The 20,541-nt window shown below is 38.8% G+C and overlaps 1 protein-coding gene across 1 annotated transcript in view; it reads right to left on the bottom strand.

Moving 5' to 3' along the window:
• Positions 1-782: 782 nt before the first annotated feature.
• LOC126159797 (uncharacterized) overlaps positions 783-20,541 on the bottom strand; it is a 35,003-nt gene continuing 15,244 nt past the window's right edge. The window contains exons 4-5 of the mRNA XM_049916578.1: positions 16,359-16,451; positions 783-855 (exon numbers count right to left, since the gene is read on the bottom strand). Of these exons, the coding sequence (XP_049772535.1) occupies positions 811-855; positions 16,359-16,451 (138 nt within the window). The 3' untranslated portion in view covers positions 783-810. The remainder of the gene's footprint in view (positions 856-16,358; positions 16,452-20,541) is intronic.

Genomic DNA, 20,541 nt, shown 5'->3' on the forward strand with positions numbered 1-20,541 from the left:
CCTTGCTGTAGTTCAAGGTGTTGTGAAATTCAGTCTCTATCGCAAACTCCCCAAGAAATTGTGCCTTCTGAGGGTTCTGGATTTGCTGGAAGCTAGATGTTTCAACCAGCAAGGTGCCATTTCGCAAGCGCTTTACAGACTTTAACGTGCCAGCAATACCTTCTAAGCCCTTCTGTATATAAAATGGCGAAACTTTTTCAAAACTCCCATCTTTTTTTTTTAATTATGAGAAACACATTCTGCGAAGCAGCATGCATTCTGTTACTACTACCTGAATCAGGAGGACTGGCTACACGAGCCCTCTTGTTAGATTGGGTGTTAGAACCTACCAGTGGCCCACCCTTTCCTCTGGGAGGAGGAGAAGAAAAGTTCGAGGGTTCCATCTCGGTCCCACGAGCAGCTAGGGAACTAGAAGTCCACCTAGACAGAGCCCCGCATGCCTAGGTAAGCCTTATACAACTGAGGTGCGGCAGGTTCCCCAGAGGTTGCCCGCTAACGACTGTTCCACCTCAACAGCCATGCATCTCATCAGCGCGCAGCACACCTTGAGATTGAGGGGTTGTTTATAGAGGTTTATTCCATCCTCTCGATCCGGGCGATCAAGCCAAGATTCCCATTCCCTGAGACACACAACGTTCGACCTCCGCGCCACACGGTGGTCGCTGAAGTATTTCCAGAGCTTACGGTGACAGGGGACTGTCGGCGCTTACCAGTCCCCAGCTCAGGAACCCCGGGGTCGCCAAGCCCGTACCCAGCAAATGAATGCTGAGCCCCTGGGGGCAAAGGAAGGACAGAATGATTTGTAAGCGATCAGCTGCTGCTCCAAGAGAAACATCTCAACAAATCAGGGATGACCTGAAGCAACATAATGGACTGATTTGATGCACACCTACTGTAAAAAGTCACTAAGTAACAGATGATTTACATGATAAATGACATAAAACCACTCATAAATTCAAAAAAATAAGGACAGGATAGAGTTTGCAAGGAAACATCGAACTTGGAATGCCAAAGATAAGTAAGATTTCATGGAGTGACAAAAATTAATTTAACATATTTATTTTGTGATGGTGTCCAGTACACAGGGTGAGTCACTAAGAATTGCCACCAAGAATAACTCTGGAAGTATGGTAGGAGTTGAGAAGTGTGTGGGACAAAAGTTTCATGATACAACAGGGTCCATAATATGACGGTTTTTACTTGCTTCAGAGATATAAAGGTCAACTTTCTTTTTTTTAAATGAGATGCTATAGTTTGTTACATATTTTCTGATAGCCGCTGTCGATACAAATCCAATGATGTGTAACAGTAGGGTCAAAAAGGGTCAAAAAGGGTCAAAAAGGGTCAAAAAAGGGTCAAAAAGGGTCAAAAAGGGTCAAAAAGGGTCAAAAAGGGTCAAAAAGGGTCAAAAAGGGTCAAAAAGGGTCAAAAAGGGTCAAAAAGGGTCAAAAAGGGTGGCATGAACGTCCATTTACAGAAGGTGTTCAAAGTGATGATCATTGGTATGAATGCAATCTTCTTATGAAGTGAGTGGTATTCCTTATCACATTGGCACTTATCGAAGCATATCCTCTGTCAATTCTCTCTCACATATCTTCAGGTGTAGTTGGAACATCGTTATAAACAATATCTTTTACAAATACCCACAAGGAATGCTCCAGAGGCATCAAGTCTGGTGAACCATTTGGCCATGACACATCACCTCCATTTGGGAACTGTCTCTGCAACTCATTTCTAGCAGTCAGCGAAAAATGTGCTGGGCACCCATCGTTTTGATACCACATTATGTTCCTTGTTCCTAAAGGTATTTCTTCCAATATCATAGCTAATGTTTCTTGCAGGAATGTGGTGTACTTCCTACTACTAAGACTAACTTTGATGAAATAGGAGCCTATAATTCTGTCCTCCAGAATCCCACACTGTATCATCACTGACCATGGTTTTTGATGTGCAACTTGCAGCATCCAATATGGATTTTCAGTTGCCCAATAATGCATGTGATGCAAATTAACATTTCCATGGTTCATGAATGTAGCCTCATCAATAAACAAAATTAAATCAATAAATGTGTCATCCCTCTAAATCTGAAGTTGAGCCATCAGCAGAATTTAATGTGACACATACAATCCGTACTACATGATTCTTGGTGAAGAGTGGTACGGTAAGGATGATGTTTATGGCAATGCAGAACACGAAAAACACTACTCTGGCTCATGCAAGATTCCCTTGTGATTTGACACAAACTAGATCAAGGATCTCTAACCACAGTGCAACAATACCAGCTCACTGAATTTCGTTGGCATTCTCCGTAAATGAGAAGCATATCGACTTGTTCTTCAAAGGAATACATCATTCACACTTGCTTGATTCAATGATACTAGTCTTACCGTTCTTGTTAGTGTTTTATTGCAAAACCATCGAAAGGCTTTTACACGTCAGTGGCATGTTAGATGGATACGCCCTATTTGGCGAATATTTACTATTAGTATGAGATAGGAGAGAGAATTGTAAGAGCAAGTGCTTTGATAAGCACTGATGTGATAAGGAATACCACTCAATCCATGATAAGAAGATTGCAGCACTGCACTGATACCAATAGTCATCACTTCCAACACATTCTATAAATGGACATTCGTGCCATCTTTTTGATCTTTGTCAACCTTCAAAGACCTTATTGTTGCACATCATTGGATTCATCTCAATAGCTGATATCAGCAAATAAGTACCAAACTATAGGATCCTATTAAAAAAATTAAAAATCAAAGTTGACCTTCATGTCTCTGAGGCAACCCAATCTAGCAACACAACACCAATGTCATATTATGGCCCTCCATTGTCCCAGACAACATTTGTCCCACAAACTTTTCAGCTACTCTCATGTTTTCAGAGTTATTCTAGGTGACAATAGTTACTCACCCTGTATACATCACAAAAAAGCTAAAGGGACAATCAGGTACAGATCACTAAGCATGGTGGTGGAAGTGTCATGGTGTAGGGATGTTACGTGTACAGTCACATTTTACAAAAGAATATGATTCCTTGTAGCAGACACAATATGTCACATAATTGGATATTTCAGCTGGTCCACAATTTGGAACACACCTCTGTCTATTTTCTAATTCTTTTCAGACCAAAACTGAAAATTTTTGAGTACCTAAGCCGGAGCCTGGATCTAAATCCAACTAAACACCTCTGATCTGTGCTGAATTGATGTGTTCATGGCAGAAGCTACTTAAACAAGAATCAATTTGCTGATATCTCACTGGACCCATGGTCTGAACTCCCAATTAACCTGTAACAAAAGCTTGTAGATTCAATGGCAAATTGATGTGTGGCCGTGATCAAAGCCCCTGGGTATGCAACAAATACCAATTTATTCTTCAGATCTCAAAATAGTTTTATTCTGATATACTTAGACCTACAAATTATTTTTGACTCAAAAGAATTACTTCTCTCTTGATGCAACATAACCTTGTTTAAACTTGTACTAAATAGGTCACGAATTCATATTTTTCAATTATCTAATGGCAGCTTTTTCTGTTACACACGTTTACGTAATTTTAATTAATGCTTTCTATAAAACATTTTTGAGTGATACTGTAATTGGACTCTATTTAGACGCATGGTGAGATGAAAGGAACAGATAGTAAACAACAGTGACGGAGTACAAATACTGTTTTGCTCTGCAGATCACTATATGCAATCTGATAACCCTCTGGGCAGCAGCAACAATTCTTAAGTACAGTTTCTGATGTGAGCTCATCAGATAAAATCAAAATGCATTCAAAGAAAACAACTATCAAATTATACAGACTGTAAGGTGCACCTTAATTTTCAAGCAATTTAAGGAAAGTACATTTTTATAATTTTTATTAGATTACAAAGTCCGCATAAAAATTTTACTTTATAACCAAAATGACCTTTAAAATCACTGCAATTCATTATCTGAACTGTCCTCTATCCTCAGTATCATTGTCCTCTTATATCTAAGATGGTCTTCACTATCATTAAGAGCATTATTTATGCTGACCTATTGAAAGATTTAACAATGACATTTTCTCTCAGCCTACATCATAACTGCTTTGTTTACTGACACCTGTTTATTTCTAGATCATTTTAGAACTCCCTTTGTCACGAATTCTTGTTGGGCTTAAACCATCATCCATTTGTTCCAATCCTCTTCCATATGCAATTTAAATACACTGAAGTGCCATGGAAACTGGTATAAGCATGCATATTCAAAGATAGAGATATGTAAACAAGCAGAGTATGTCACTGCAGTTGGCAATGCCTATATAAGACAACAAGTGCCAGACAGTAGATGTATCAGCTACTACTGCAACAACAGCACACAATTCAGATTTAATCAAGTCTGAATGTGGTGCTATGGCCAGAGCATGAGGATAAGACACAGCATTTCTGAGGTAGCAATGAAGTGGGGATCTGCCCATATGACCATTTCATGAGTGTACAGTGAATATTAGGAATTTGTTAAAATATAAAATATCTGACATCGCTGTGGCCAGAAAAAGATACTGTACGAAGGAGAGAAACAACAAATGAAGAGAATCATTCAGCGTGATGGAAGTGAAATCCCTGTGCAAATTGCTCTACAATTTAACGCTGGGCCATCAAAAAGTATCAGCGTGTAAACCATTCAACAAAACATCACTGATACGGCCTTTTGGAGCCAAAGGACCACATTATTGAGTGTATCAGCGATGTCTTGCAACAAGCTCTTCAGAAAAGATTTCCACTCCCTCATATGCTTTCTGAATTATGGTCAGCACTGCAAGATTCATGGTATTAATCCTCCCCCAGCACTACTTCAGACATTAGCCGAGTCCATGCCATGTCGTGCTGCGGCACTTCTGCATGCTCACTGGGGACCTACATATTAGGCAGGTGTACCAAATTCTTTGGCTCTTCAGCGTCATGTATTTGTCAAGACATCAAGAAAATGCAATTGTGTAGTAAGCCCTCCTGCAATAACAGCAAGTTCTGTATTTAACTGTCTCAATTTCTCTTTCACCGAATTTTATAAATGACTAGTAAAGTGATCTAGCACAGGAAGAGAACTATTCTTCAGTGAAGTGATTTTCCTTTGCTTCAACACACAGTTAATCCTTAATTTCATACCAGCCTCATCCATCCAACTTTCGTCACATATGTTAACAACACCTGGCAGTATTTCCTAAGGTTTTGACATTGTTCAGCACTTGGAAATGATCACTGGATTAAGTTTAGTGCCATGAACACAACACGAAAGAACAACAGTGTAGGGCATTTTTTCAAGTTCACCTGTTTTAATAGTTACCGTTTTAGCACTTTTCATGGCAACAATTTTGTTACTTGGCACATCAAGTCTTTATGCACTATTTAGCTTAGTTCCACACAGGTTTTCTTTCTATGTTGTATAATAATGTGATGGAAAGGTAATACTCTCTTCATACTCTTGTGGAATTTTATGAGATGTTTTGGTCTTGGTTCACATGCTATGTCCAAGACACTTTATAAACCTGTAGCACCAAACATTTTCACCCTTAGTATCTGTTAAGTTCCACTGTAGCACTAGCTTACAAGCATGTATTCGAGACATTTTTGTAGTAATTCTAATACCATTTGGATGGTGTGCTTGAATCCATTTCAGTACAGCATCTTCTAGTTTTCGCCATTTTGTATTCAGTCCCCTATTTGCACATTTGGCCTTCATGTTTTTCTGTTCTTCTTTACTAGCCTGCCAATAGCAATTTTTTTTCTGTTGCTGGAGGACTGGAATGCTGCTCAGCTGCTGTGTTTCCACATTGTTCAGCATATGCTTTTACTTTCTATTTATAGCCTGCATCATATGAGTACCTTTTATTTTTTCCATTGTGAAGCTAGCTACTAATGAAAATATTCATCTGTTACCAATAACACAAATCACTTTCAATTCAAGTTTGCTGGCACTGTAGACTGCCATGACACATCACAGGCTAGACAGTGCTCTGGGTTTGTGATTGCTGGGCATGTGGGAGACACTGTTAGCAAGCTTGTGAATCCCTGTAACATGTTTGTTACACTGGTGCATTTCTGCTGCCAATTGAATCCAATGTTACTAGATAGAAATAGATTTCTTGCAGAACTGAATATATGGCCATTTTTAAGGCAACTGGGAATTTTGACTGAAACACTGTACTTGTTATATTAAATTTGAGTATAACACACCTCAATTTTGGAGGCAATTTTTCGAAGAAACAAATCAATTTTATAAACCTTAATATATGGTATCAAGTCTTTGTAAGCACCAATTGAAATTAATTTGAACAAATAATTAAGGTAACTGAAAATTAGTCATGCATTCAAACTTTCAAATACTACAAATGAGATAGTAATGTGAATCTACCATCAAATGCACAGGATTGATTGACACTTAACATTTCCCATTTAACATGGGAACACAAACATCTATACATTTAATATTTTGCTCTGGTGAACTATGTTCCTCCTAAGCCAAGAGAATTGCACATAACCTGCTATCCATTGGGAATACTTGCCTGTGAGAAAAGGCAGACAACTGTGAGGCAGTATTTAAATTCACATTCATATAACTTTTGCAGTTGTATCTTTGAGCAATTTTAGGACTTTCCCAAGGTCGGTGCTATGATGGCAAGTAGAATTTTTGACACACATTTAAACTTAATCATAAACTCATTGACAAACAAAAGATGAATGCGGCCAAAATAAGTGAGGGACAGTAATAAACAAAGGATGCAACAAATCAAATATTCTAACTCTGCTGACTCATCTCTCAAAAAATCAGATGCATAGCCAACTGCTAATTTTTCACTTTCCAGCTATAAAATATTATTCAAAAATATTATATAGAACAACACTAAAATTGAATTAACAGTACTACATCAAACTGTGCAGCCCAACTTCAGGAGTTAAATAGAGCCCTGTATAATTTTTCATTAATTAATTTTATAAACACTGATTACAATAATGCTAAATAGTACTACATGTAAGCCAAAACTGCCACAAGCATAAACAATACATCATACTGTACAGTGAATATATAGATTGACTGGAACTCCACTGGATCCAGGGTATCTACAATTTGATTAGAACTACTCAATTTGACCAGAGCTAAATGTACTCCACAATTCCATACACCAAAAGACAGCATATTTTACACTACACCCTTATCCTTATCAAATGTGTATTAGACACTTTTTTGACAAATTAACTATTACGCAGTGTGATCAAGATGTGTCAAAATCAATTGGTTGTAATTCAAACTTGGTAAGTGCCACGTAGTAACCTAAAGCACCATGTAAATGAGCAGGAAATTACGATCTCATCTGATATGACACATTTGTCTGTATAGAAATATTTCCTTGTATTTACTTACTGTAACAGTTGCATATGATGGCAGTTAATCATGTTTTCGCTGATATTTAATGTAATATTTATCTCAGAATGTTTCGTAAGGTTCTAAAGTGACCAGCATGGGAAGGTCCTTATCTCAACCCAGGCTTCACAAAATCCTCACTAGAGTACCAACTAATCCACGAGGTACATTGAGGAAGGAGGATGGGGAATATACAAAGACAGCACATGAGACACTGGAACTGCTCCTCAAAACTCATTTTCCTCAATATGCTCTGGCAGATAACAGACCAGAATGCAACCCCTGAAAGACAATGGTTCTCAGGCACTCGAAGAGAGGACTGGGAATCGGCCAAGGAGTGTGTCAATTTCAGTAAAATCCAGTGAGTGGTGGGAACATTCCTACCGTTCAAGTCACCTGGCCCAGACAGAATCTTTCCAGCTCTCTTGAAACAAGCATGAGAGAATCTTATAAGAGTCCTGTGCAGGTTATTCAGGGTTAGCCTAGCAGTGGGAGTCATTCCCAATGCCTGGAGGGCAGTGAAGGTTGTCTTTACTCAGTAGCCAGGGAGAACTGATCATACAAAGGCCAAGGATATGAGACCAATCAGTCTGGTTAATGTACATGTTGGGGAGAGGAGGCTAACTAGGGCTCCTCTACATTCAAACCAACACTCATAACCAGGTAAATCAAGTGAGACAGCTCTCCACCTATTTGTTGGGAGGGTGGAGAAAGCACTTTGCTTTCAAGAAATAGCCCTCTGCATCTTCCTGGGCATCAAGGGGGCTTTTAGTAACAGAACCTTCAATTCCATGGTTAGGTCCACAGAGGTGCATCCTAGTGACCACTATATGTAGGTGTACTAGGGCCATGCTTACTGGAAGGAGGGTAGGGGCCACATAATGAATGAAAAAATGGTAATTAACACCACTAGAGGTTGTCCACAAGTAGTAGTTTTGTCCACTTTATTGTGGAAGCTAGTGGTGTACAAATTCATTGAGAAAATAAATTCCAAACAATGCTTTTGCCACGGATACGCAGATGACCTTGTCATAGTAATACCTGGCAAATTTGCTGACACGGTTAGGGATATTGCACAAGGTGCACTGGACATTGTGAAAGATTGGTGCATTAAATAGGACCTAAACATTAATCCTAACAAGACTTGTGGTACCAATCATGAAGAAGCATATCCAACACAAGAGCTGGAATCTAAAGCTTTTTGATGAAACTCTACCTGTGAAGGGGATAGTGAAATATCTAGGGGTAATCTTAGATGAGAAACTAACATGGACCCCTCACATTAAAAGCATCTGCGCCAAGGCGAATTGTACTCTAGTGAGTACCAGAAGGCCTTGTGGCAAAAACTGGGGCCTAAGATCCTGAAGTATGCACTGGACACACACAACAGCAGCTAGACTTAGAATCTCCTATGGGGCCGTAGTGTCGTGGAAGAAGGTCCAACACCAGGTTGCAGCTAAGGAGCTTGCGAAGGCGCAGATACTGGCACGCTTTGCCACAACAGGCAGAATTAATAGCACACCAACCACTGGGATGTAAGCCATGCTGGACATGCTTCCACTACATCTTTGGGTTAAGATGAAGGCAGCAGCTGGTGCATACAGACTCAAAACTGGTAAAAACTGGATCACGTTGGGATATCCAGACACACACACTAAAATAGTGAGGCAAATATAGAAATGGCTTGGGAAATGCCGCCCGACTATATAACAACTCCCAACTGTTTCAACAAGCCTTACAATACAATAATTGGAAGCAGGAAACAGTGGGAAAACAGTTAGACACCACACAGGGGACGTTGTCTAGTTCACTGATGGGTTGAAATCAGACCAAGGCGCTAGGGCGGGGTATACAGGGTTCAGCCAAGACTGGAGGGCTTCATCTCTCTAGGAAAACTGGCCTCTGTATTCCAAGCTGAAATTACTGGAATCGAGGTGTACTTGGAGGAGAATATATATAGGTGCTACAAGGACTGTAGCATCTACATCTATTCAGACAGCAAGGTAGCCCTGAAATTATTGGGAGCTCCTGCAGCACAATAGAAGATTATTGCATAATGTCACAGGGCTCTGGTGGAGTTAGGGGATGCAATAGCGGAAACTTAATATGGATCCTTGGTCACTCAGGGATCAGTGGCAATAAACAAGCTGACAGACTGGCCAGGATGGGGGCAAAGATTCCATTCAGTGGACCGGTACCTGTCCCGATAATCACCAATGCTGTGATCAAACTAGAACTATGGAACTGGCTTAGAAGCAGCACATAGAATACTGGACTAAGGTCTATAAGCAAAAACATGGTAAGGTAATGATTCCAAAGCTGTCCTTTAAAAGATGCTCTGTAACACTGGGCTTGAAGAGGAAAGAGATTAAACTCATGTTTGGACTGATGACCAGTCATGGGAATTTAAAAAAAAAAAAAAAAAAAAAAAAAAACACAAAAAAAAACACCCACATACAATGGATATAATGGAAGAAGACCGTAAATGTAGCATCTGTGATGAGAGTGAAGAAACTGCATCACACCTAATCTTCCAATGCATGACATTGGAGAGCAAAGAGAGAGAGAATTTTCAGTGCAACAAGAAGTGAAGAAATTGTGTCTAACAAAGAACTGGTAAGAGACTCCTTGCACTATCTAAGGGCACTGGTTGGCTTTACTAGACATACAGGGAGCAATACTGCACAATAAACTGTTTCAGTGCAAGGTTAGACCAAAGATGTCTTAGCTTCTCTGCCAAAATCAAATTAAATCCATCATCTTTAGTGAATTGGTGTTCAGGTATTTTTGAAAAATTAACTATTATGCAGGTTTTAAATAAGCAGTGCTGCTGTACCTCATAGTCTTTGGTAATGTATGTGTGTTTCTTACATAGTCTGGGCCGGTGAGCTATTACTGTTAAGTCTGCATAGGTTTTGACAGAAGTTGAATGGAAGTCTCTGGGCAGCCAACCAGTTGTGCCATTTCAGCTCTCTAAAACTGTATGGATGATAAGATTTTGAGCAATACGTGATGATTTTGACATTTTCTCACTACATTCAATTGTATGTTTTTGTGACTGACGAACTTTCACTCTACGCAACTGATAGTTCTGTTTTGTACTGAGCTTTGATTGACAGTGGCAGAGCATCACTGATGATTAACACTCAGTTGGAATGTAGATTTTAGTTCTGATTTCACATTAGCTTATGTAACTGGGGAATCTGTCAAATATTCATAATTATTCACATAGTTGAACTGCATTATCTTCAATCTGAAGTGTTCAACCTTGCTATGTGATCCTATATAATTCAATTTAATGATTTTAAGTAAGGCCATTTCTATTTTTGTGCCTTACATTGACAGTACATGCTATTGAACTTAACTTTGCCACTATGTTTACATTTCCTTATTTAGTTTTCACTGTATTTAAATTCAGTTTAAACAACATGTTTAAGTATACATTAACTATTGCAATATATGCCTAACTTCATACTTTTAGATGTTGCTTGACTGACAGGCAGCTGGTGGTTTTAACAGGGTAGATACTCAGTGGTAGATGGCATTGACCCACGCATGGGACTGCAGAGATACATTCTGAAATCAGCTCTGTTCACTACCCTGAAACTCAATACATGATAGGACCAATTTCAAAGCATTAACATCACACATCTTGATTGAATTTTCACGCTAAGGAATCAGCTCACAGTGTCAGTAACTGGACTGAAATCACTATTGCCCTATTGGCACACAAACTGAAGATAACATACAAAAGGCCAAATATTCAATTTTCTCTTTCAAATCTATTTCATTGTGGAATATTGTAATGGAGTTCCTCCTTTCTGTACTGGCATCAACATCAAAACGACAGATTTTGAGATCAATTTTTGTTGATTTTATACTGTGTAACCACTTAATAAGAAAAAAGGCACCTGGGCAATATGAGATGGCTGTACAACACTACTCATATTACACTAAACTTGTTCCTTCTCTAACAGCAGCATATCAAACATCTCTCAGCCCATGGAAGTTTCCTAGTGGTTGGAAGAAGGTACCAATCAATCATATTCTAAATTAGTGTCACCTGATAGATGCACATAGTCATAGCAAAATGAAGCATGTGCATGAATAATTCTGTATGGCACATTTCCAAGTTTTTAGGAAATCGACACAAACTGTTAATAATAAAGTAATAGCAGATATTTATTGTTTGCAGATGCAGACTGTTGAAGATAGTTGGTTGGGCTTTTCAAAATTGCACTAAGGATAGGTTTTAGAAAATACATAACTATTAAAATGGGAAAACAGCATATAGCAAATGATATACAGCATTACTGTATATCACACTCTACTATAGCTATAAAGTTGCCTCGAGTCTCAAAGTTTTACGTAAAAATATTATAACAAGATACAAACTAATATTTATAGTAAACTGATTACTTTGGTCTTAAAAAAGTAATAGAACATCAGTTTGTTATCGAGTTGAGACCCAAAGCTGGCACATTACACTTAGATGGCACACTGAATGTTTTCATAAAATGCCTGGATTTTGATTCCCTGTATTTAGTCACATCCAATAGATTGCCTTTCTTCTCCATAGAAGTTTCAGTACCCCACTGTAGAGCAACCAAAAACCAAAATGCAACAGAATGTCTTTTTCTTCATGTTTAAAAAAACTATGTTTCACAATACAATGTCTTTCACATGGATGAAACATGCTTATGCCTTGAGGATCATCACTGCATAGCTTCAACCAGAGCACAGCAGTAATTTTCAAAGTAGGTGGCATTTTGAGAACCAGCTCAATGGATCCAATGCCCTTGAAGTCTTCCATCATCTCCTAAATGGTAAACTTTGAAGGTTCTACAGAGGCCTAAGCAATGACATGCTTCCATTCTAAAGGAGCCATAACTTTTGACACTTTCTTTCCTCAATCACTGCAAAGTTCCTGTGACAACGCAACTATGACTCTAACATAATAACTTTTTATGTATTTCTATGCAGTACTTGCAGTTGACCAGACAGAAATATAGTGCTAAAATTCTCCAGTTATTGTTCTGCCCAACATGGTGGTCAGACCATGTAATTAGTTTGTGTCCCATACCTTCTTCAAGCATCACAAATTTAATCAGATAGGAAACTATTTTGGTTGAACCAAACCTTGCACCAGATCCATCACCTAAATTTACCGTGTTAGTTAAGTACCAAAGTCATGAACCATTAAATTATATGACAGCAGCTGTTTCTGGCAGAATGCCACGGAATGTGCCAATGTATGACAAAGTAGAACGTCCACACATGTAACATATATATTGTTGTTCCTTTGTAGCCACTTCTGTGTTGTTTTTCAGCAGTTTGGATGCTCAGTTTTCTTTTGCATGACAACTGACTAAGTTCTATGTTGTGCATTTGTATCTCATCTGAAGCTGCGATCATAAAGAATCATTAGTTTCTGCATAAATTGAGATTGTGGTACAGACATTCTTTCGAAGATTTATTCTTACTTTGAGAAACTCAAACTGAGTTCTTGAATCAGAGACCTGTCATTTGATATGACATGTGGCCTACACAAATATTTTCCTCAGCCATCTTCAGGAGTGGTCACTCCACTTTACAGTTTATGTTGAAGAGTGAGTTTTCATTGCTGGGTGATGCAAAATATGTCAAGCAATGTTTTTTGACACACTTCTTTTGACTGGACTTCATACTTTAAAGTAGCTTGTTTCAATGAAGTACTGTCTGTCTTGCTTCCTTTTGTCTGGCTGGCACACCTATTGACATGGAGTTTATCAAGTAAATTGACTTTTCATTGTGCATCAATGCATGGTATTCTTTGTACAGCCTTAACTTAATTTACATATTTATGCCCTAGAATCCTTCTTTTGAACACACTTCTGTATTGCACACATGGTCTTGAATCATGCTGTCAATATTACTACCCAATATTCAACTGAATTATCATACTCCACATTCTCTTTCAATAATATAGCAGTGTGTATTCTACTTTTTCATCATGGATAATGACAGAACTGCAGTTAGTTTTATTCATGGTATTAGAATTATGGGACAAATTTCAATGTCAGATCAACAACAAGCAATGGAAAGTTGATTGGTTGGTTGGTTAGTTGGTTGGTTTTGAGTATAAAGGGACCAAACTACAGGGTCATCAGTCCCTTTTTTCCTGACGGAAGCAAAACTCAAGGTACAAAAAAACTCAGCACCACACCTAAAAAGAAAATGAATGGAATGAACAAATAATGTGGGAAACATACACCACAAAGAAAAGCAGAAGGTATTAAAACCATAGAGCATATAGTCTGGGCTGGCTGATCACAATAATAAATGAGGATGAGCCAGCCACTCTGCAACAAATTAAAACGTCCACCTCAAAAAGACAAGGCGAGATGAGCACATGTAGGGAAAAGATGACCACAAAGACAAACAAATGCAAAGGAAATGTGACTGAATTACAATGGAGGGAAGGTGGCGACCTCAGCTCTGGCTAGAGATGGGGCGTGAACATTATTCATTTGTTCATTCTTTGATTTACACATTGCATTCCATAAATGAAGATGTGGATGGATGTGGGATAAGCCAGCTTGCAAATCTTAAGGCAGAAGCTCCCACAGGAATTTACCTCTGTGAAGTATAGTGACAACCAGCTGTTTGTGACAAGTGCTAATCTACTCACATGGCTAATTATGAGAACTGTTAATAGATTATTTTGTATGTATGTATGTATATGTACATTTACTACTATGAAAAATATCATTGTTGCTCCTACTACATTGGTCAGCCACTTATTTTACCTAGTATCTCCACAAACTTCTATACTCCGCTATCCACTTAATGGCGCATCACGAAGGGTACCCCATAACCCTGCTGGTCATTTCCGTTCCCATTCCACTCACAAATACAAGTGAAAAAGACTGTGTATGTGCCTCTCAATCAGCACTGACTTCTCAAATTTCACCTTCATAGTCTTTATGTGCTGTGTATGTTGGAAACAACAATATCGTTCAGTAGTTTGCTTCAAATGGCAGTTCTCTAAATTTTCTCAATAGCGTTTCTTAAAGGAACATCACCTTCCCTCTGGGAATTTTCATTTGAGTTCCTGAAGGATCTCCATTACACTTGTGTGTTGTTTGAACCTACAAGTAACAGATGTAGCAGACTGGCACTGAAATGCTTCTACAACAAAGTACTACTTTATCTTGCTAGCTTGCTCTAGCTTTTCATGCAATTACCTAATAAAATTCCCAATTCCACAATTAACACAGAATCTTGCTGGCCATGTGCCACTATCAAAATTGTCAGCCCTATTTTTCTGCTACATTATTAAGCCCTTGCATTTTATGCTCCTGAGACCACAAAGATTGCATGTCACTCTAGCTGACAGAGCTAAGATATTCACTACACAACTGCATGTATTACTCAGGATCACTTCTATTCATAGATTTCTCAGGTGTCTACCACTCTTTAATCTAAGTTAAATATTTTCAAAGTAACAAGTGGGGTACACGTCAGTGATTTCAGTGTCAACCACATGATATGGTTTTCCAGACCACACAACCAGCAACACACTGTTCTGAACACTTGCTGTGGAAGCAGCACTCCATGCAGTGGACACTATCACTGAATCTCTGGCCCTGGTGCCATGGAGACATCTCTATCGATCTGTGATCTCTTGGGCTGCATACAAAGGTCAGTATGGTCTTTTGTATTTTCATGGTAAGTGGTCACCAACTACAATCCAGCCACTTTGACGAGTACAACTATGCCCTAAGACACCTTACAGATCGCTGTTTTAGCCAAACTACCCATATGCACATCCCTTACTACTATGTGTGGCTTTCTCATTTCTGTAAAACCCTTCTTGTGGAACAACACTACTACTGTTTCACTTACTGTCCTGTCTACTTGTGATGCCAATGCATCCCTTTCATTTGTTTAAAATGGCACAACATGAGTCTCTGTGACATTAAGTCTGGCCTGTTAGCTGTGAATCAGCTACACTCCTTTACATACTCTCTGAGCTGTCCATATCATGATAGTTTGGATCCTTGACCTGTATGCTTGTGTAATCACCACACATTCCAGTGTCTGACGAAGCCAACATTTCAGTGCCTGAAAAATCCTTTATAACTTCAGAACATTTGTTTATGAACAATGAGATCAAGAGAGAGCCAGTACCTAACCTTCAGCAATTGTATGTTGAATGTTCCCAGTCTTTGTCTAATTTCATTCCTGTGACATGTTTATCAATGTGAGCATCTCCTTCCCTTAGCAAGGTCATAAAGCATACTTAAAAAAATTATCTTTTTTCTTTAGATCTGCCAGGACTCTAATGGTGAGGTCATACATGGCTTCAGCTATGTACAATCATTCACCAAAAGCCATATGCAGAGTTTTTCTATTACTGAAAATTTTATAATTAATAGAACAGGTACCACAGAAGCTGCCACAATATGTGCCAACGTATCGGGGCTGATCTAGAACACACAAATTTCATCTCTGTTTTTCAAATCCGAAAATTTTTTTAGGAAAACTCAGGAATAACTATGATTCACACAAAAGATAAGACAGCCAATGTTCTTTTGAATTCTATTTATCAGAAGTTGTTGAAAGGAGGAATATTTCTCAAATGACCTACACTATTGGAACTTACACTTCATCTAAATGTAAATTTCATGACCATCACATACCACCATTATACAATGTAGTTAATATCAACAAAGGCTACAGAGAACAGGATTATACCAGACACTAATCCCGTTCCACTTCTATTTAAAACAATGAGAATGTAAGAGGTGATATGATATTCAAGTGCAAGAGTATAAGAATACTCTACAATTACGAATAGCAACAAATTCCAGAAGACTGACAATCTGTGACAATTCCACTGCAATACAACTTTTACTCTACACACTTACCAAAATACTTATTATTTGACTACAAACAATACATCAGAGATGTAAATACTTACAGTATTCTCAGTTATATTCATTTCCAAATTTAATTCAGGATCCTCCTTGATGAAATCAGTGGACCAAAATATTCCCAATGGATCTTCAACAGACTGAAAGAAGAAAACAATCTCTGAATTATAACTACTTGCTATCTTCTCTGTGTATATGACAGCTCTCAATATTCCTTTCTCATGAGTATCATCCAACTTTGCAGAGTCTTATCGATTGGGAAGTGTGTGTCAGAATGCATCCAAATCAGTTCTATGGGCCCTGATTTTGCTATCAGCCATTGTGCAGTATTTATTTGGCATATTGTCACTTTCTATTCCTGTCACATAATCCACTCTGATTTCAGAGGCAATATGACCTACTCTATCGGATGGTCATACTCACATATACAAATTTGATATATGTGTGTGGCAACATTTCAAAATTAAATTCAGATAATATAGAGATGCAAATAATCTTATAGCTGTAAACCCATAAACAGGAGGACATTTTGGTCATTAATCAAATGAATATGGCATCATTGGAAAGTAAAGGGAGGGGGGGACATGTGGAAGAGGGAGGGAGGGAGGTGGGGGAGGTGTGAGGTGGAGGAGGGAGGGAGGGAGGGAGGGAGGGAGGGAGGGAGGGGGTAGGGGGAAATAGAGAGGGAGGGGGGAAGTTTCTTATGAATGTGTTTACACTAAGTGACATGCGCATAGCATATCCAGTCAGCAAAATCTTAAAAGACCCTATCTTGGACGTTGCAAATGGCAAAATCAAAATTAGATTCAATGCTCAAGTGTACAACAGCATGAGAGCTAATGCTGACAGCCACTTTGCTCGATTTTTTGAAGAGGCAAAGGGAGTTATTGAAAAGAAACATGGAGATGAGTTTTCCTTGTCATACAGGCAGACAAAGACACAGGGAAAACTGCAATCATAATGATGCTATGACATATTGGAAAGTAACTTTTTATTCAAACACTGGACCATGTTATGACTGGCATGATGGCGCATTTTGCTGAAGAAAATATTTATCATTTAAAATTCAACATCCTTTTGCCATCACAACTACTGGAACATGATGGTAATGATCTGGTGCACAAACTAAATCAGTGCTTAACTGAACTACTGTATTTTGAAGAAGACTCACACTTTCTGATTAACAAGAGACTAATGCGACACTCTTCAATACAAGCAATGAGCATAAATACCCTTAATGATTGTGATTTTGTTATGCAAGCATTGTCTCTCTGTTCTAGATCTGACTATCCTACTTTGCACACACTGTACATAATATTTGTCTATTGCTACAGTAGAAAGAAGTTTTTCAACAGTGTGGTGTACAAAGACATGGCCGAGGTCGACAGTGAAGGAAGGTTGACTTAATGGCTTACCTCAGTTGGACACTCACCCTGGCATTGCTTGTCCTGCTGACAATGTAATTAACCAATTTGTCAGGAAGAGTAGGTGCATAGAATTCATCATTTAAGGTACATAACCACAATTCTAACTTTTTTAACATCATAAGACAGCATTGTCTTGTATATGTGTATAATCAGTTTAAATAAAACTTTCTTACACTTTCCAGATGACTTTATTACCTTTTATTACAGTAAAAGTAAAGGTAGCTCAAGATATCTGTAGTGAACCCTCCTTGAGGTTTTTCTGTATCCACCACTGTCTGACCTGGTGCAAGTGCCATTGGCCAGCTGTGAACTGTGGCTCGTGTGCAACAACAAAATCTGTTGGTTGGGCTCAGAGGCCATCCTAGGCTCACTTTTTGGCTGTTGGCTGAAGAGGCAATGAACATTTGTTAGTGAGGCAAGAGAACATATTTTAATTTATGGAGTCAAGCTGCAGATGAACTACTATCACCTAATTTGGAGCTGAGTTTATGACTCAGATCAGATCTTTTATTAGTTTTGTGATCTCTACTACATATTCTCTGGAAAATGGTAGGGTCCCTGTGTAGCAGCAATGAGTACATTTCAGAGATGTAATCTCGTATTTACAAAAGTGTAATGCATAGATTCATGCAGTCTATTACACAGTTGTCTTTTGTTTGTTTTGAATGGCCAACAACTGCTTGTCTCAGAGGCTCAAACTGCAGTATGTGACACCAGCACAGCACTGTAAGGGATGCATAATTACCTACTGAAAGATAAGCATATTTTATTCAAACCAGTAGAAGATACCAGGTATCAGTAGTCAATCACTTAATGCTCCTAGTATGCATTGTTGCTCCTTTCAGATGCAGTGATGTGCGGCACTATGAGTGAGTGTTGACGATAATAGCACAGTGAGAGCAGGAATATCACACTGGCTGAATGTTTGTCCCCATTCTTGTTGGTTGATCCCAGCAAGCAAAATTATACCATATTGTGACATTTGTTTTGACCAAGAAATGATAACAAATATGGAAAGCCGATATTACACATTCATGTCCACAATGCTGGCCAAATGATTGCAGTAAGAAAAACATGTTCAGATTGTTAGAACAGGATGTGACGATACATTGACATATCTGAAAGAATGGACACCACATATATAATTAAGGTGATGTCAGCCAATGATCCTTTCAGTGTAGATGCACACCACACTTTAACTCCTACAGGAACCAGTGAGACACCATGTGTAATGAGGATCATAAGCATGAGCACTGCATCAGTGGTATGTAAGCATGCTAGAGCAGTCCACGCAGATATGATGACCACTGTGTCCAGATGGCACAGTTGTCACTGCAACTGCCCAGTCCGCATGAGACTCAGGTTCAATTCCTGGTCCAGCACAAATTTTCAATCCTCCCCATTGATGTAAATTAATGCCCACAGACAACTAATGTCTTTACTTCCTTTGTCCCTGACTCATTGTGGCTGCAGGATCAAAATACTGCCTGTCCCCTTGGACATGTCCAAAAGAACAGACAACACATGCATATTTGACATGTTGGGATTAGATATGAATAAAAATTAGTTTTGCAGTGATAGTGACTCCGTCCATTTATGTTTAACCAAAAATATGTAACTTTACTTCGGGCTAACTTTCATGACCTTTTTTGGTCAACAATCTCTGCTCCTTGAATGTAGCATTATTGAGCAGCCAAATTCTGCCTGAAATAACACCCATAGCACTAAAAATCAATTAGCATGTATGCATTGGGTTACTGTTACTTGAAACAAAGATGAAGCCGGTACATAATTTGACTGCTAAAAATACCATAATTTAATTAGAGTTGTTTCAGAATCAAGTTACATATGAAGGGCTTATTTCAATAGAAGTACAAGTCCATTTTTGTTCATCTTCAGATACGGAGTCCTAAAGTTAAATCTGTGCTGAAAAATCTGCAGTTGAGAAACCACAAATATTCAAGCATATGACTTCTTGCTAGACATGAACCTTTCTTTCTCTTTGTTTGGATCATTAAATTCAGAAGCAATATAGGCAGAAAAGTGGGTGTAATGGACTTGTACCACTATTGAAATAAGCCCTTCATATGTAGCTCTCTCTCTCTCTCTCTCTCTCTCTCTCTCTCTCTCTCTCTCTCTCTCTCTCTCTCTCTCTCTCTCTCTCTCTGTGTGTGTGTGTGTGTGTGTGTGTGTGTGTGTGTGTGTGTGTGTGTGTGTGTGTCTTTATCTCATCTCATTTTATGATTAGATTCCTTCCATGCTTTTGTAGTAAGGAGGTGCAATCCCATATTTTACTAACTTTAAAGTGTATTCGTGGTCTGTTGCACAGCTCTTAATTCTTTTGAATGAACAGCTACACAGCGCAATAGTGAATTAGCCTTCACTGGTGAAACATCAGAACAATAGCAAGCTAGATATATTGTTTCTCTGTGCGTTTTATTGTTAATTCTTGAATAGTAGTACTGGAATGGGTATAATGTGTGCACGCTGTGTGCAGATGGAGGAGCTGGCCTCCGTTCACCAACAGCTGAAGATGCTTTTTGCCACATTCAGCAGCATTCAGGCTGCTGCCTATTGTAGTAGTGGGGGCCGAGAATCTGGCTCATCACATAGAATGCCTAAGGTGCCTCCTATTTTGCCCAATGGCTCTGCTGTCAAGACACCTTGTGGTGCACCCAATGTGGCTGAGTTGTCCTCACCAAATAGTGAGGGATGGGTCATAACAGTTAGCGCTGTTTGAGGCAGAGAGTGAATGTAGAGGCTGCCTCACCCATTGACCCTGTGAGTGGACTGGCAGGTATTC

The sequence above is a fragment of the Schistocerca cancellata genome, unplaced genomic scaffold (assembly GCF_023864275.1).
Source record: "Schistocerca cancellata isolate TAMUIC-IGC-003103 unplaced genomic scaffold, iqSchCanc2.1 HiC_scaffold_1147, whole genome shotgun sequence".
Classification (NCBI taxonomy): Eukaryota; Metazoa; Arthropoda; class Insecta; order Orthoptera; family Acrididae; genus Schistocerca; species Schistocerca cancellata.